The sequence below is a fragment of the Balaenoptera musculus genome, chromosome 16, assembly GCF_009873245.2.
Source record: "Balaenoptera musculus isolate JJ_BM4_2016_0621 chromosome 16, mBalMus1.pri.v3, whole genome shotgun sequence".
Taxonomy (NCBI): domain Eukaryota; kingdom Metazoa; phylum Chordata; class Mammalia; order Artiodactyla; family Balaenopteridae; genus Balaenoptera; species Balaenoptera musculus.
The window spans coordinates 29,833,137-29,852,131 of NC_045800.1; the positions used below are offsets into that span (position 1 = coordinate 29,833,137).

The following is an 18,995-nucleotide window of genomic DNA, read 5'->3' on the forward strand; positions in this document are numbered from 1 at the left end:
ACCAAACCAGTAAACAAATCCACCAATGACAGCAAGTGCTAAAAATTAAACTACGATACACTTATAAATCAGAAACTAGTCAGTAGCATACAGAAAACCCCAAGTCTCCAGTTGCTTCCAAAGTCCACTGCCTCAATTTTGGGATGATTCGTTGTCTATTCAGTTATTCCACAGATGCAAGGTACATCAACTTGATTATGGAGATTTAATCCACTGTTCCTGAGGCTGCACAGAGAAATTTCCCTTTCTCTTCTTTGTTCGCTCAGCTCCTGGGATTTAGCTTTGGATTTGGCCCTGCCTCTGCATGTAGGTTGCCCTCTGACGTCTGTCCTTCGCCCAGACAGGAGGGGGTTAAAGGAGTGGCTGATTAGGGGGCTCTGGCTCACTCAGGCTGGGGGGAGGGAGGGGTACGGAATGCGGGGCAAGACTGCAGTGGCAGAGGCCAGCGTGACGTTGCAACAGCCTGAGGCGCGTCGTGTGTTCTCCCGGGGAAGTTGTCCCGGGATCACGGGACCCTGGCAGTGGTGGGCTGCACAGGCTCTGGGAAGGGGCGGTGTGGATAGTGCACACAGGCTTCTTGGTGGCTCCAGCAGCAGCCTTAGCGTCTCATGCCCATCTCTGGTGTCTGCGCTGATAGTTGTGGCTCATGCCCGTCTCTGGAGCTCGTTGAGGCGGTGCTCTGAATCCCCTCTCCTCACGCACCCGGAAACAGTGGTCTCTTGCCTCTTAGGCAGTTCCAGACTTTTTCCTGGACTCCCTCTCGGCTAGCTGTGGCGCACTAGCCCTTTCAGGCTGTGTTCACGCAGCCAACGCCAATCCTCTCCCTGGGGTCTGACCTCCGAAGCCCGAGCCTCAGCTCCCAGCCCCCGCCCGTCCCGGCAGGTGAGCAGACAAGCCTCTCGGGCTGGTGAGTGCTGGTCGGCACCAATCCTCTGTGCGGGAGTCTCTCCGCTATGCCCTCCGCACCCCTGTGGCTGCGCTCTCCTCCGTGGCTCCGAAGCTTCCCCCCCGCCACCCCCCGTCTCCACCAGTGAAGGGGCTTCCTAGTGTGTGGAAACCTTTCCTCCTTCACAGCTCCCTCCCAGAGGTGCAGGTCCTGTCCCTATTCTTTTGTCTCTGTTTTTTCTTTTTTCTTTTGCCCTACCCAGGTACGTGGGGAGTTTCTTGCCTTTTGGGAAGTCTGAGGTCTTCTGCCAGACCATCTTGAAGGTCCTCCTATAATTTTGTTTTCTTATACTATTCTTTAATGCTTTTAGAACCAGGGTTCTACTATCATAAAATGATTTGAGTAGTTTTTGTTCTTTATCTATTCTTTACCTATTCTTTGCAACAATGTATTTAATATAAGGATTATTTGTTCTTTAAGGGTCTTGTTAAACCGGTTGTAGAGAGCTTCTGGTCTGGCCATGATGGAATACTTTATATTGGACTGACCCTCCCACCAAAAACAACTCTAAAAGGTGGTCAAATAATAAAATAACCTTTCGAAGGTACTGGAGTATAATCAACACAGGGAGACTTGAGGGGCTAGGATCCTTGAAAGAAGGGAAATCTATGAAGTGAACCACATATCACCACCATCTCTAGATTTTTCCCTAAGGGCATTTTCCAGATTATCACCTAGAGGAATAGAGTTTAAACAGAAACAGCATTCTTTTTGTGCTGGGGAGACAGAGTCAGATTTGGGGGCTGCCAAAGTGGCGTATTAAAGGGGAAATCCCAGAGAAAAGCAAAGCACAGAGAAGGAGCCCAAAAATATAATACAAATTCCCCACAAGTGATTGGCCAACTCCTCAGCTGCATGTACAAGTGGTGAGACCCCTAGAAATGAAGCAAAAAACAACAGCTGAGAGGCTAGAGTACTGCACAAAGATTTCAGCAACCACATAATGATAGAGAAACAGATTAGAGCTCAAGTCCTGTCAGTGGGTGGGGGCTTTAATAAATGCCCCTGATTTTCAGTTGAGACTCTGCAAGGCTTATACCCTAGGAGTAATGACAATGCCCTAGAAATAAGGACAGTGTCTTAGCAGTAAAGGCAAATCTGAAAAAGACCAAACCTACCAAAGCCTTAAACCAAACTTTAATAAGATCAAGGTGATCTGCTGGTATTCTCTGTTCTTTCCAGAAAAAGCAATAACTGTCTTTGGAGAATGGCAAATCGTCCATAGCCTTTACAATTTTTAATTCACAATGGCCAAGATCCACTTGAAAGTTATGAAGCATGCCAAAAAATAGAACTAAGTTGTCAGAAGCTAAGAGAGGAGAAACACACACACACGTGTGCATGTGTACACTCGCGTGATTCTGGCATTCGGGTTATCAGACAAGGAACTTTAAATAACTCTGATCAATATATTCAGGAAAGTAGAGGAAAATATGAATAAAAGGTGAAACATAGAGGATTTTAACAGAGAATTGGAACCTATTTTACAAAAATCAAATGGACTCGTGCAAAAATATCTGAAATTAAGAACTCTCTGGATGTGTTTAACAAAACAGACAAGATATAGCAAAAAAAAAAAGGATTAATTAACTTGTAGACAGGTTAATCACAAATATCCAAAATGAAGCACAGGAAAAAATAAAAAGAATGGTAAAAATTAGTATATGGAATATGTGGGATAGAGTCAAATTTTACTGAGAATTGGAGTACCAGAAGAAAAGAAAATGCAACAGAAGCAATTTTTGAAGACAGAATGACCAAGAAAATGCCACAAATTGAAGAAGCTCACATTTTTAAAAAGTTAAACTTAGAATTAGCATATGACTCAGCAATTCTACTTAGAGTTATATACCCCAAAGAACTGAAAACAGGTATTTTTTTAAATTGCAAACAGGTATTCTTTTCCATGAATACTTTTCCAAATATTTCCATGGAAATACTTTACCATGAATATTCATAACAGCACTATTTACAAAAGCAGCTAAAAGGTGGAAGAAGTCCACCTTTTGAATGTATAAACAAAATGTGGTATATCTGGAATAAGTACTGATATATGACATGACATGACATGGATAGACTTTGAAAACATTATGCTAAGTGAAAGAAGCCAGTCACAAAGGACCACGTATCAAATGGTTCCATTTATATGGAATGCCCAGAAGAGGTATATCCATAGGGACAGAAAGATTAGTGGTTTCTAGGGGCTGGGGAACAGGAGGATGGGGATTGACTGCTTAATGGATATGGGGTTTCCTTTTCAGGTGAAAATGTTTTGGAACTAGATAGTGATGATGGTTGCACAGCATTATGACTGTACTAAATGCCGCTATTGTAAACTTTAAAATGGTTAATTTTATGTTACACAATTGAAAAACATTTATAGAAGAATCTCAGCAAATTGTAATAAGGATACATACAAAGAAAACCACACCTAGATAAATCTAGTCATACTGCGAGAAAACAAAACTAGCTGTTGAAAAAAAATATTTCATTATCTTCTACCTTCTATAGTTTGTATTGATAAGTCAAATGTAAGTAATATGATCACTCTTTTGAAGGTAAAGTCTTTTTTTTTTTGGCTGCTTTTAAGATTTTTGCTTGATTCATATCTCACACCATAAACAAAAATTTTAATTAAATAGATCACAGAAAGATAAAACAAAGCTTCAGAAGAAAACAGCATATTCTCATGACCTTGAAGTAGGCAAAGATTTCTTAAATAAGACATAAAAATCAGTAACTCTGAGAAGAAGATTGATTAATTGAACTTCTTGTCAATGAACAATATTCATTAAATTTTTAAAAAGACACCATACACAAGTGGAAAGGCAAGTCACAAACTGAGAGAAGATATTGGCCATGTATATACAACAAAAGTTTTGCATCCAGGATATATAAAATATTACTGCTAGTCAATAAGAAAAAACAGGGGATTTGATCTTAAAAAGGGCAAAAGACACAAACAGGCACTTCACAAAATGTCCTGTTTTGTGTATGGAAGAGCCCTCTGAGATTTCTGGTATAAGTTGTAGCTCCCAGTCCCCATTCTTGAGGCCTATGCTTGATCCAGTTTCTCTTGATTCTACTCAGTTACCATTCTGATTTTGAATCTCTATTTATTTCTACTATTTAGAGATTTTTCTTCATTTCAGAAAAGTTTAGCTGATATTCTTTGTTTTATTTGTGCAGCATTTCTACATCTTTAAGATTGGAGGCGGGATTCCTAGCATCCACTCAGTCATGGGTGTTTACTTAGAAGTCCAAATTCCATTTTCATGAAGTCAGTTTAAATTAGAGTGGGTGATATAGCCTGGATTGTTTCTGGATTCATGACTATATTACTATAAGTCATTGCGGGCACAGTAAGTTAAAAGAGTTCACAGAGCAGGAAGCTATTTAGAGTAGGAAGAGAGAAACAGAGGGATCTGGAGGTTTATACAACCATTGGAAACAAATGTTGGCAAGCCAGTGTACTTTTAGCACTTTCTTTTCTGGTTGACCTTATTTTGAGCGCTTGCTCTTTATCACTAGGGACCTGGTGGGGTTTTGTTTGTGTGTTTTATACAAGCAAAGTATCTAATAATTTACAGTGATCCAGTGATTCTCAAGGATTGGGATCTATTCACAACTCATATCACCTGGGATGCTGATTAAAAAGATAGATTCAAGAGCTCCACCCAGAGCCAGGGAATCTACATTTAACATGCTTTCTATGGTGGTGATTCATATATTCAAGTGTGAAAATCATTACAGATAGGTACTAGAGATATGTATGTTAATTAACACTTCGAGTAGTGGTTGTATATCAACTGTGGGAAATCTGGCAGATAATGCTTTAATCCAAGAGAATAAGTGGTAGTTTTCTAGCTTTGGAGAATTTTAATTGTTTAGAGCATCAGGGACTGGCAATCTATAGCCTGTAGGCCAAATCCAGCCTATTGTGGGTTTTTGTTTGGCCACCAAATTTTACAGAATGCTATTTGCATTTGTAAATGGTTGGAAAGAATCAAAAGAAGAAAAATACTTCGTGACATGTGAAAATTCTATGAAATTTAACTTTTAGTGTCCATAAATAATGTTTTATTGGAACACAGCTATGCTTATCATTTATGAATTGTCTATGGCTGCTTTTGCATTATGATAGCAGAGTTGAGACGTTGCAGCTGAGACGATATAGCCCCCAAGGCCTAAATTACTTATTATCTGTCTCTTTGAAGAAAAAGTTTGCAGCCCCCAGGCAAGGCTGTAGGCTTTCACCATACTGTGCAGGCCTGTTAATCTCCTCATAACCCCAAGGCTGCCTCCACTTCTGTACCTCCCCTGGTAACCACTCCCATACACACACATACACACACATACATTCACACACACACACACACCCTGACTGAATGTCCAGCAGTGAAGCCCCGGACTGTCTTTTTCATTGTGAAAGAAGAAAGCAAAACTGCCCTGTTCTCATTCAGAAAGATTCTTTATGTTTACCTTTGAAGTATTCTGTGATCTTTGGGATATCTGTTCTGGAAATATCAGTAACTCTCATTATATTAATTCAACCCTTAGTAATTCTTGGTGCCACTTAGAAGGGCCAATTCTAGCCCCAGGAAAACATAAAAAATGTCTAAAAAGTCTTAAAAGGGGAAATCCATTTACAACAAGCTAAAGGTTAATGGATTCATTATTCAATCTCAAACTGCATTGTATCAAACAAATCATTTGATATAACAAAGAAAAGAGTGTTTTTAAACTTGATAAGAGAATAGGGCTTCCTGAAGCTTTCCCAAATGTTTGATAAGATAAAAGATAAATTTTGGAGAAAAGAAAATAAAGCAGGAATTAAAACTAAGGAGCTTTTCTTTTCTTTGTGTATATAGAGGGGCAGATATATAGTCTGTGAATTACTGAGTGCCTTTTTTTTCACAGCTTCTCTCAACCTTCTTTCTGGTCACTTTTCTGTCCAATAACAAAATGATAAAAATAAATAAATGAGGAAGTAAGAGTAAATGGTAAACGAGGTTAGAAGAATAATAAAGCAGTGGGAAAGATTAACACTATAATGTATATCAGCTGGTTTTATTCTCTTGTTAGAGATAGGCTACAAATTTGATTCTTTGCTTCAAGTAGCCAAAGCAAAGTGGAAAATAAAATTTAGTGTCCATGAGTCAAAAACCAAACTAATTTTTGATGAGAAACATTATTTTCCTGTTACTAAATCTTGAGATAAACGTTTCTGGTAGGTCCTCATAAAAAGTCTTACTATATGATGACATGGATGCTCTTTTACACACACACACGCACACACATGTGTAATACAGACACTTTTTGTCTATCCTATTCTTTCAAAAGTATGGATACAAAATGCACATTAAGGAAAAGGCATGGTATAGGGTCTGAGTGCAAAATAGCAGTAATTTCTAGATCTCATAAATAAATGACAGTGTGGAAAATTAAACTCAAATAGGAAACATACGTGAGACCTTTGGGCAAGTCATTTCGTTTTACTTTCCTCATATGTTGGATTTACTCCTGTGTGCATCTGTTGGACGACGTAATACGCAAATACAATTTCATTAATACCATCTGAAATGTAGTAGTTTCACACATATTGAGGGGACACCCAGTGGTATCATTTCACTTTGTGTCAAAGAGGAGACCTTGAGCCTTGGATCTGGAAAGGGCCTTAGAAATCATCTTGGTCAAATATGGCAAATGTGTGGCATATGTGCCTACATTCCTTACTCTCATTACCATGGCAGCCATTACTAATTGATTACATTAATACACGGATGGATAATATGAAGTGGAGATAAGGCTATTTCTCAACACAACCCTTAATACAAGTACTACCAAAAGATCAGTGCTGGCATGCCCAATAAGAATGCTTTTAATGGATTTCTGGTTTTAGTCCCAACATGTTAAGAGCTTGGAAGTTGTTACTCTCATTCATTCAACTAGAAAAAGCTGAACAATTTGATAATGAATGAATTTTCTTAGACCCGTCAGAGAATTAAGATTGCAGGGCAAACCATCACCAAGAAATCTGGAAAGACAGGTGAATCCAGAGAGTCACCACCAAAATTTGCATACCTGGAACAGAAAATATTGAAGCCATAAACTGATAGGAACATTTAAGTGGTAATTTTGATGAATTACTAGAGACTTAGTGTGGACTAGCTTGAGAGGGAGAAACTCCTGGAGGCTGCAGTCTTAGGCCCTCCCTACACACACTTTTGTAGAATCCAAGAAAAATCCCCTAGCAGCCCTTGCAGGGAGAGGCTTAGGGTAATCATTGTAAAATATGACCTAAGCATTCTCTATAACAAAGGCCAACTCTCCAAGGGAAAAGACATAACCAGAGCCTTATCCCATCTGGGGAAAGGCATTCCTCCCACTCTAACCCCCTCCAGACTTCCTATCTCACCTAGGGGGGTAAAAGCTATACCACTGGGAAAAAATTTTGAAGCTTATAACCCAGAGATATAGACCCACTAAAAGACTGAAATTCAGTCATAAAATTATGGAACACTTCTCTTCCTCTATAACCAACGACTACACCTACAGGGTTCTAATATAATAACAGTGAATTACAGCTGAAAGAGTTGCAAGACACAGACCCTCTCTCTGAGGAAGAGTAACTAAGGAAGCCTAACGTTAAGAGAGGAAACATAAAGACATTAGAAAAATTTGAAGTCTCTGGTACTTAAAGCTTTAACAAACATGAAACATACCCCAACTTCTAGCCCAAATGTTCACACTAGTGGTATATTTATCTCAGTTTCATTACCTGATTCAGCATATTGGTTTTCAAGAAAAAATTACAAAGTTTACTGAAAGGCAAGAAAAAAAACACAGTCTGAAAAAAACAAAGCAAGCATAAAAGCTAGATTTAGATATGACACAGATGTTGGGATTATTAGACAGGGATTTTAAAATAACTATAATTAATATGTTAAGGGCTCTAATGTAAAAAGTACACAACATGCAAGAATAGATGGGTAATGTAATCATAGAGATGGATACTCTACAAAAGAATCAAAAGGAAATACTAGAAATGAAAAATACTATAACAGAAATGAAGAATGCCTTTGGTGCACTCATCAGTAGACCGGACACATCTAAGGAATCAGTGAGCTTGAGGATAGGTCAATACAAATTTCCCAAATGGAAATGAAGAATGAAAAAAACAGAATATGCAAGAACTGTAAGACAGTTTCAAAGTGTATAACATACACATAATTGGAATACCTGAAGGAGAAGAAAGAGGGAATAGAGCAGAAGAGTAATGAAATAATAATGGCATGAACTAATTCAAGTATTGAAGTAATATTGGCTAAAAAGCACTCCAAGACTAATGATATACACAAAAACCACAGGTCCAGGAATCTCAGAGAATACCAAGCAGGATAAATACCAAGAAAACTACACCTAGGAATACTATCTTATTCAAACTACAGAAAACCAAAGAGAAAGAGAAAACCTTGAAAGAAGCCAGGGGAAAACAGCACTGCTTATAGGGGACAAGGATATGAAGTACAGTGATATGAAGCAATATAAACAAAGATAAGAAACCATGCAAGCATGAAGAGAATTGAGTGGAATAAAGTTGAAAGAAAAAAACTCACCTAAGTAGAGTTTTATATACAGCAAAATTATCCTTGAAACGTGAAGGGGAAATAAAGACTTTCTCAGACAAAAACTGAGGGAATTCATCACCAGCAGACTTGCTCTGCAAGAAAGATTGAAAGAAGTGTTTTAGAGAGAAGGAACAGGATATAGACCAGAAATTCAAATCTGCATAAAGAAAGCAAGAGTGTCAGGGAAGGAATAAATGAAGGTAAAACAATATCTTTTATTTTTCTTATTTTTAATTTATCTAAAAGACAGCTGTTTGTTTAAAGTAATAATAATAACAATGTATTGGGTGATCATAGCATATGGATAAAGGAAATGAATGACAGCAATATTGTAAGAGATGTGAGTGAGGAATTGAGGATAATATTTTATAATGTACTTGTACTGCATGTGAAGGGGTATAGTGTTAGAGTAGTTTAAAACATATATTGGAAACTCTAGGACAACTACTTAAAATTTTTTAGAAAGATGTTTAATTGCTTGCTAAGAAAGGAGATAAAATGTAATTATGTACAATGTTTAGTTAAAACCAGAGAAACAGAAAAGGAGACAAAAGGGAAAAGAACAGATGCATGAAATAGAAAATACTTACACAGCAAATATTAATCCCAACTATATCCATCATCATTTTAAATGTGAATGGTTTAAATACACCAATTAAAAGACAGAGACTGGGGCTTCCCTGGTGGCGCAGTGGTTGAGAATCTGCCTGCCAATGCAGGGGACACGGGTTCGAGCCCTCGTCTGGGAAGATCCCACATGCCGCGGAGCAACTAGGCCCGTGAGCCACAACTACTGAGCCTTCACGTCTGGAGCTTGTGCTCTGCAACAAGAGAGGCCGTGACAGTGAGAGGCCCGTGCACCGCGATGAAGAGTGGCCCCCGCTTGCCACAACTAGAGAAAGCCCTCGCACAGAAACAAAGACCCAACACAGCCAAAAATAAACAAATAAAAAATAAAAATAAAGGAATTCCTTAAAAAAAAAAAAAAAAAGAGACTGGCAGAGAGGATACAAAAACAAAACCCAACTATATATTGTCTACAAGAAACCCAATTCAAATATAAAGACTCAGATAGGTTAAAAGTAAAGAGATGGAGAAAGATATACCATGCTAACATGAATCAAAAGAAAGCTTGAACAACTATATTACTTTCAGTCAAAGCCAACTTTAGAACAAGGAAAATTATTAGGAATGAGGAGGGGCAATACATAATAATAAAGGGGTCAATTCTCCAAGTTATAACAATTCTAAATGTGTATGTACCTAATATCAGAGCATCAAAATACATGAGGCAAAAACTGACAAAGTACTGTTAGCTATCCTTGATTTAGGCCAACCAACTACCTTTATAGATAAGATGATAAAAGAGGTTAAGTGACTTGCTTACGGTCACAGGACTAATGATTGGCAGAACAGGGGTCTCCTAGTTCCTTGTCCAGATCACTATCTAATAAGTGAAAATTTTGTTTGAGGAGCTATTATCTTCACTTAGTTAATACAAATGTAGACAGGATTAAGAACCACTGGGGGGCTTCCCTGGTGGCGCAGTGGTTGAGAATCTGCCTGCCAATGCGGAGGACGCGGGTTCGAGCCCTTGTCTGGGAGGATCCCACATGCCGCGGAGCAACTCGGCCCGTGAGCCACATCTACTGAACCTGCGCATCTGGAGCCTGTGTGCGGCAACGAGAGGCCGCGATAGTGAGAGGCCCGCGCACTGCGATGAAGAGTGGCCCCCACTTGCCACAACTAGAGAAAGCCCTCGCACAGAAACGAAGACCCAACACAGCCATACATACATACATACATAAATAAAAAGAATGTAAGCAGACAAGAATATCATTAAAAAAAAAAAAAAAAAAAGAACCACGGGGATAAGGGATAGAGTCCACGTGACACATTACCCCAAGACACCATTCAGTTAAGCCTGGGCTTTGTGTGGAGAAGGCTGATCAGGTAAAGGCCTCCAAAGACCAATTGTGTAGGTAAACATTGCAGTTTTGTCAAGAATGTTTGCACAAGATAGGGAAAAAATCAGAGGTTGAAGCTTGGTTTGCCGGTCCAAGTGATAGGTCATTCAGGAAGTTAGGAGTAGGGACTAGATAGCAGGAGACTGGGGAAGGAGGGGGGGGTTACTAAAAACTGCACTGTTGTGGTTCATTGATAGAGATGGAATTGGACAGGTGATGGTTAGAGCTAAAGGAGCAGGAGAGGTGGGTTTAGGAACTAATGATAGGAAGAAGCAGGTGTCTAGAAGTGTGTACGTGGGGCTAGTTGTTGAGTGGTGAGGCTTGGTAGGCTGTGCAGAGATAAAGAACAGAGAAGGAGGGTGAGTTGAGTTTTGGGGAAACCAAAAGATCCCTGACAGGGAGATCCAGCTCTTGCTCATTCTTTCCCCCTATTTTCCTGTTCTTATTTTCTTTATACAGTTGGCTCTCCATATCCATTGGTTCTGTATCTGTGGATTCAACCCACTGTAGATTGAAAATATTTGAAAAAAAAATTCCAGAAAGTTCCAAAAAGCAAAACTTGAATTGTCATTGACTGGCAACTATTTACACAGCATTTACATTGTATTAGGTATTATAAGTAATCTAGAGATGATTTAAAGTATAAGGGAGAATGTACGTGGTTATGTGTAAATACTGCACCCTTTTATATAAGGGACTTGGGCATCCACAGATTTTGGTACCCCTCAGGGGCAGGGTGTAAGGAGGAGGGTTCTGGAACCAGTCCCCCCCAGGTACCAAGGGATGACTGTATACTTCCTTCTACTCTAATTGTCCAAATATGTAAACAATATATTAAATGAAAATTTACCATTTTCATTCTTAATTTAGAACGCCAACTATCATTGAGTCTCTCAAGAAAAAAAAGAAACAGAACTTATTTGCTTTTTATTTCTGTCTTGTTTAACTCATGATTGATTAACTCTTTAAAATGTAAATAATTCTTTAAAAGGGGACTGTTCTTCTAAAAATCTTTGCAATGATAGCAGTCACTTTGCTTATTCTTCATGTTCAAACACATGTTCTTAACCACAGGGAAGACAACATGCTGATGTTTACCCTGGTTCTCAGGCCCTTTTGAGGTCAATAATCAAACTGAATTTGTAGGAGAGTCCAGGGAAAAAATAGGATATTTTAGGGTACCATGAAAATTTCAATTCTTTGAAGTTTTTTAAAGGGAAAGATGGTAAGAAAACATTCCTTTGTGGAGAGATATGTGAAATTTTACCTTGAAATTATGACATTAAAATTTCTATTAGCTAAATAAGTCTAATCAAACCCTCTGTCAGTTACAAATAATATAATTATACATTCTGAGCTCTAGTCCAAGGAATTTGAATTTTATTTCATGGTACTGATGTATTTATCATATCTACTCAGCTGTAAAGTAAGTATATGTTGTGATTAAACATCATACAGATCTCACTTCAAATACTGGCTGGTGCCATTTTACTAGCAAGGTATTTAACTTCTCTGAGACTCAGTTTCTCTGTATGTAAAACATGAACACTAATAGAACTCTACCTAGAATCTAGAGTATAGCTAGCATATAGTATGCACTCCATAAGTGTTTACTGGATAAATAATTATCTCATAATACTATGTGAAGATTATATAATGTATGCGATGCATGACACATACTAAGCATTCAGTAGCTGTTAGTTTTATACTATCATCATCATCCTTATCATTAATTTCTCTATTTGAAGGGGGACATTCTGTTAAAATGGTGGAGGGAATTTTATTGTTTCTAGGAGAGTGATATCTAAGTATTTCTCCTAAGCAATCATAACTAGCTGTCTTCTTGTTATAATCTTTAATGTAGTCAGAGATACTTAAAATTGAAAATCTGATATTTAAGCTCCCTCATTTATTATGGAAGACTCTTATATCATCCAATTCTATGCACCTGATTTGTCAAAGGGAGCAGATAGCAGTTTTCAAGCACACAGAAACTTAGGGAAAATTTAGTTATGCATGAGGCTTTGTAGAAAAGTCTACTTGAAGATGAAGCAGCCAAACAAAAAAAGGAGTCATGATGGAGAAATTATGATGAAAGGATTGGTTGTAAATATCAAATGAATTTTCTATATTTAAATATTAAGATTAAAAATTGCAATTCAAATTGTTGGAATTGCAGTTAAAGATGAACATAAAAACTTTCACTTCAAGAATGATGGAGTAGATTTTGTCTTATCGGTTCCTGTTTAGCGGAGGCTTTTAGGCCGGGAGCGGGCTGGAGAGCTTGGCGACTGTGTCGCTGGCGTTTTCTTTGGTGGGTTCCAGGGCTGGTGGGAGCAGTCGCCCGAGGAAAGCACCATGATTTCGGCCGCGCAGTTGTTGGATGAGTTAATGGGCCGGGACCGAAACCTCGCCCCGGATGAGAAGCGCAGCAACGTGCGGTGGGACCACGAGAGCGTTTGTAAATATTATCTCTGTGGTTTTTGTCCTGCGGAATTGTTCACAAACACTCGTTCTGATCTTGGGCCTTGTGAAAAAATTCATGATGAAAATCTGCGAAAACAGTATGAGAAGAGTTCTCGTTTTATGAAAGTTGGCTATGAGAGAGATTTTCTGTGATACTTACAGAGCTTACTTGCAGAAGTAGAACGTAGAATTAGACGAGGCCATGCTCGTTTGGCATTATCTCAAAACCAGCAGTCATCTGGGGCAGCTGGTCCAACAGGCAAAAATGAAGAAAAAATTCAGGTTCTAACAGATAAAATCGATGTACTCCTGCAGCAGATTGAAGAATTAGGATCTGAAGGAAAAGTAGAAGAAGCCCAGGGAATGATGAAATTAGTTGAACAGTTAAAAGAAGAGAGAGAATTACTTAGGTCCACAACTTCGACAATTGAAAGTTTTGCTGCCCAAGAAAAACAAATGGAAGTTTGTGAAGTGTGTGGAGCCTTTTTGATAGTGGGAGATGCCCAGTCCCGGGTAGATGACCATTTGATGGGAAAACAGCACATGGGCTATGCCAAAATTAAAGCTACTGTAGAAGAATTAAAAGAAAAATTAAGAAAAAGAACTGAAGAACCTGATCGTGATGAGCGTTTAAAAAAGGAGAAACAAGAACGAGAAGAAAGAGAAAAAGAAAGGGAGAGAGAAAGGGAAGAAAGAGAGAGGAAAAGACGAAGAGAAGAGGAAGAAAGAGAAAAAGAAAGGGCTCGAGACAGAGAAAGAAGAAAGAGGAGTCGATCAAGGAGTCGGCACTCAAGCCGAACTTCTGACCGAAGATGCAGCAGGTCTCGGGACCACAAAAGATCACGAAGTAGAGAAAGAAGGCGAAGCAGAAGCAGAGATCGACGAAGAAGCAGAAGCCATGATAGATCAGAAAGAAAGCATAGATCTCGTAGTCGGGATCGAAGAAGATCAAAAAGCCGAGATCGAAAGACATATAAGCACAGGAGCAAAAGTCGGGACAGAGAACAAGATAGAAAATCCAAGGAGAAAGAAAAGAGGGGATCTGATGATAAAAAAAGTAGTGTGAAGTCCAGTAGTCGAGAAAAACAGAGTGAAGACACAAACACTGAATCAAAGGAAGGTGATACTAAGAATGAGGTCAATGGGACCAGTGAAGACATTAAATCTGAAGTGCAGCGTAAGTATGCACAGATGAAGATGGAACTAAGCCGAGTAAGAAAACATACAAAAGCATCTTCTGAAGGAAAAGACAGTGTAGTCCTGCAAAACATTTTGAGTTTGTTCTGTAACTCGAGAGCCAGTAGCATTGGATTGATGGAAGTGTAGGGTTTATGAATTATTGCAGCTGACTACCATACCTCACACAGCGTTGGTGTTGTGAGCGGCCCATGAAAAGCCAAATTAAAAATCAAGGATTCAGTCAAACTAAGCAGGAATACTGTTCGAAGATTCTTGGAAGAAAACTGAAAACGGCATAAAGTGAAGATCGACATTAAAATGAGGTGAAAGAAAACTATAGTGGCATAGAAAAAGTATAAAGCTCAGTTAGTTTTTTTTGTTTTTTTTTATTAAAAATTAATTCAGGACTGATGAGACCTACCAGATTTCAGAACATGTATTAATAGCATATATATGCCACTGAAAACTTAGGTCCTGTATCATATTTTTTTCTTTAAGACTTTTTAAGAAATATTACCTAAATATGTGGCTTGCTCAGTGTTTAATTGCAAGTTTTCATTCTTGGACTTTGAAAACGAGATTAAACGTTAGTATTTGTGTGAATCAGACTAAGTGGGATTCCATTTTTACAACTCTGCTATACCTAGCCTTTGGATTTAGAAGTGAAAATAAAGTATCTCTGACTTTCTGTTACAAAAAAAAAAAAAAAAAAAAGAATGATGGAGTACACATACTTTTCCTTATTCCTCTGATTAAGTACAACTAAAAGCCCTAGCCATTATTTATAAAACAAACATGAAAAAATTCTGAAAGGTGGAGAGAATAAGGTAGACTGGGAACCAGGGAACAAACAGTACAGTGGAGAGCTTCCTGATTTGGGGGTTTTTTTGCCTCATATATCCCAGAGTTGGTTCTAGAAAAGCTGGCAACCCAGAAGCACCAACAGATACAAACAAAAAATACCCCAACAAAAGCCAGTTCTCTATAGCCGGAGGACCAGAAAAGGAACAACCTAGCAAAACAGAAAACTTTTATACAATAACCATTCTATTCCAGTCACACAACCACTGAAAAAAAAACTGTGGTACCATCCCCACCCCTACGCCTGCCAGCAAAAGCCAAGCAGGGAGCTGAGACTGTCCCCCTGGCCAGGCTATAATAAGGTATCTCAGTGCCCCCATTTGTGAAGACCTAGTGAGGAGTGCCAGGACTTTCATTCCTGCTAGGTTATAACAAAGACCCTCCCCACCATCCCCACTCATTGTTGGTGGAGACCAAATGGAGAGCTGGGATTCCCACCCCCAGCTGTTAGAAATGACGTGCCTCTTCCCCTCCCCCCTGGGATGCTGTCAGAGGATACCTAGTGGAGACTCAGGACTTTTACCACCACCCAGAAGTAATGAGGTTACTCCCCACGCACGTGAGTGGAGGTCACATGGGGAGAAGTAACAAGGTACTCCTACCCTTGAAGTCAGGTTAGTATATCAATGGAGGCCTAGTGGGGAGCTGAAACTCCTACACCCATACAGCAGTAAGGAGGTTCCCTAATCCATGAGTGTCAACGGAGGCCAAGTAAACCAGGCCTGTCAAACCAGGCAGTAACGAGGCAGTATTCCTTCCTTACCCTGCCAGAGTGGTGTCATAGGAGGCCAACCAAAACATAAGATTTAAGATCCAGAGTCTTATAATGCAATACCCCAAATAACCAGATGTCATGTGAAAATCACTTGTCATACCAAGAACCAGAGAAATATCAACTTCAATGAGAAAAGGTAATCAATAGATGCCAACATTGAGAAAACAGAGATGTTCAAATTATGAGGATGTTAAAGCAGCTGTCATAAAAATATTTCAATGAGCAATTACAAATACTCTCGAAACAAATGAAAAAAATAGAAAGATAGCAAAGAAATAGGAAGTCTCAACAAAGAAATAAATGATATAAAGAAGAACCAAACTGAAATTTTAGAATTGAAAGTACAAAAAATGAAATAAAAAATTCATTGGATAGGCTCAACAGCAGAATGGAGGAGACAGATGAAAAAAAATCAGTGAACTTGCAGATACAATAACAGAAATTACCCAATCTTAGCAACAGAGAAAAACATAGACTGGATTAAAAAAAAAAAAAAAAAAAAAGAATGAACAGAGCCTCAGGGATCTGCAGGACCAAAACAAAAGATCAACATTTATGTTGTTGGAGCCCCAGAACGAAAGCAGGTGAGACTAAAAAAATACCTAAAGAAATAATGGCTGCAAACTTCCCATATTTGGCAAAAGACATAAACCTATAAATTCAACAAACTGAGTAAACCCCAAACAAATAAACTCAAAGAAATCCATACCAAGATACACCATACTCAAACTGCTGAAAGCTCTGTAAAATCTTGAAACCAGTAAGAGAAATGGCAGCTTAATTATAGGTAAAAAGCAATTCAAATGACAGATTTTTTTCATCAGAAATACTGAGGCCAAAAGAAAGTGGCACAACAATTTTTTAAGGGCTGAAGGAAAGAATTGTCTACCTAGCATTCTATATCCAGCAAAAATATCTTTTGGGAATGAAAGGGGAATCAAGACATTTTCAGATGATGGAAAACTAAGAATTTGTTGACAAAGACCTACCTAAAAGAATGGGTAAAGTAAGCTTTCTAAAAAGAAAGGAAATGATAAAAGATGGAAACTTGGAACATCATTTAGGAGGAAAAACAAACAAAAAGGCAAAAGGCAAAAAAAGGCAATAGACTTTCTTTCTCCTCTTGAGTTTTCTAAATTATGATTGATGTTTGAAGCAAAAATTATCACACTGGCTGATGTGGCTGTCAGTGTTGTAGAAAAATAGGAGTAATACCCTTATCTTTCACAGAGGCAGTTGATATATACTGTCTAAAGTTGAACATAGTTAAAGCAAAAGCATAATGACTCCATCTTTTAAAATTTTTTATAAAAAACATTTTAAGGAACTAGTATCTGATATATCAGATAATGTTGCTCTAAAATTATTGATAGCAGTACTTTATTATGCATGTATGTATGTATACATGTGTATGTATGTATATAGAGATATATGTATACAGACATACAGAGCTGAATGGCATGATTTTCTCTGAATGTTGATAAAGGTGGTGCATTGAGATTTGGTTTAGTTACTAAATTCTTTGTACTATTTGTTATCATGTTTAAGTTTTAAAATGAGTATGTATTTTTGTAACAGAATTATTTTTATTGTATTTAAAAATTATGAATCAAAAGAATATAGCAATTAAAAATAATCTGTTTAAAGGAAAACTGTAAAATATTAATGATACTCAAATTAAATTACACAAAAATGCAGATACTGAAATTTAAAATATCCTACCAGAAATGGTTTCTTTGGGGGCTCAATTCACATACCATACAACACAAGAAGCAACGTTATATTTACCCCGATCTTGAAATCTAACTAGTAGATGGATACCTCTCTCTGTCTCAATCTCTGTCTCTGTTAACACATATATACACACATACACACACATGCATGTGTGTACGTACACATATATTCATGATATTGATAAATAGTTCCTTTTAATGCTTTATATGGTGAGAGCTAGCCTTTCTTTTAAAATGAAGACATGGCAATTGTTGTGAAAAGAATTATATTGATGTAAGATTTTTCTCCAGGTGAAATATTCTACACAGTGAGTATACTTCAAGGAGGTGTAGCTCTACGATATTGAGTTTGCTGGGAATAAAAGTTAGATGCAGGAACGAAAATATACAGAGTATTGGTGAATGTAGCTAGAGAAGCAGTTTGGGGTGTGTGTGTGTGTGTGTGTGTGTATGCACACATGCACAGTTATGAGTGCTGGGTGCCTAGAAGTAAGCAACATCATGCAGGGGAGAATTGAACCTCTGGTTTTCCTGCTTGTCTGATACATGCAAGTTAGAACATATGATTTCATTGACAATGATGATGCCTAAATGAATCTACCTCAAACTATGGCTATCCCTCAGAGTTAATACTCAAGTTTACACCAGAGGCCTAGTGGAGAATACTGGGTGTAGAGTCAAAAGGCTGCCACCCACTGATATGTGACTTCCATTAATTGACCTCCCTTCCAATATTCTAGATTTCATTGTCCTCTCTGGTCATTAGTAATCACCTTAGTCATTGTGTTCATCCTGGACTCAGTTTGCCTAGATATAGAAGAATAAGAATGATCTCTCCCCTCCTCAGCTGTCCTTGCATGATATTAGAATTCAGCCCACTGTTGACAGTTACCCAGTCAATTCAAACTAGAATTAACTAGAGTTCTCTGGGTTAATCTTTTTATTTTCATGCCAGGGACCATTTCCTCTCAAAGGAAAACCTTTTTATTATGCACTGTTGGTCAAACAGATCAGTTGGTTGAATGGAGTTTTGTTATAATGAATACCTATGCACTAGGAAATCTAACACTAATTGCTTTTATAAATAAACCCCCAAATCTCAGTGGCTTAACAATAGAAGTTTGTTTCTCACTAATGTCACATCCAATGCTGAGGTACCTGGTGGATGGCCTTTTATGTGATATTCCAGGACCCAGGTTTTTTCTGTCTTGTGGCTTCTCCTTGGAGACTCTTCCATTCATCTGACAATGGAGAAAAGAGACTATAAGGAAGGACATGGCTTCTTAATTTCTGTTCAGAAGTGATACACATCTCCAACTACTTCAGCCTAACGTGACACATTACTTCTGCTCACAAGGCTTTGACCTGTTTAGTCTTATGGGTACCCCTCTTGTGATGGAGGCAGAGGTATAGTAGGTTCTGGCTAGGCAACTGCTT

At 38.3% G+C, this 18,995-nt stretch overlaps 2 protein-coding genes across 4 annotated transcripts in view; both read left to right on the forward strand.

Annotated features, from left to right (window-relative positions):
• Nucleotides 1-18,995, forward strand: part of HPSE2 (heparanase 2 (inactive)) — a 626,127-nt gene that overhangs the window by 427,634 nt on the left and 179,498 nt on the right. The window lies entirely within an intron of this gene.
• LOC118883077 (luc7-like protein 3) lies at nucleotides 12,829-14,882 on the forward strand. The gene is given in 2 exon segments (XM_036829643.1): nucleotides 12,829-14,287; nucleotides 14,378-14,882. Coding segments are annotated over 2 exon segments (1,410 nt in total). The 5' UTR covers nucleotides 12,829-12,902; the 3' UTR covers nucleotides 14,403-14,882.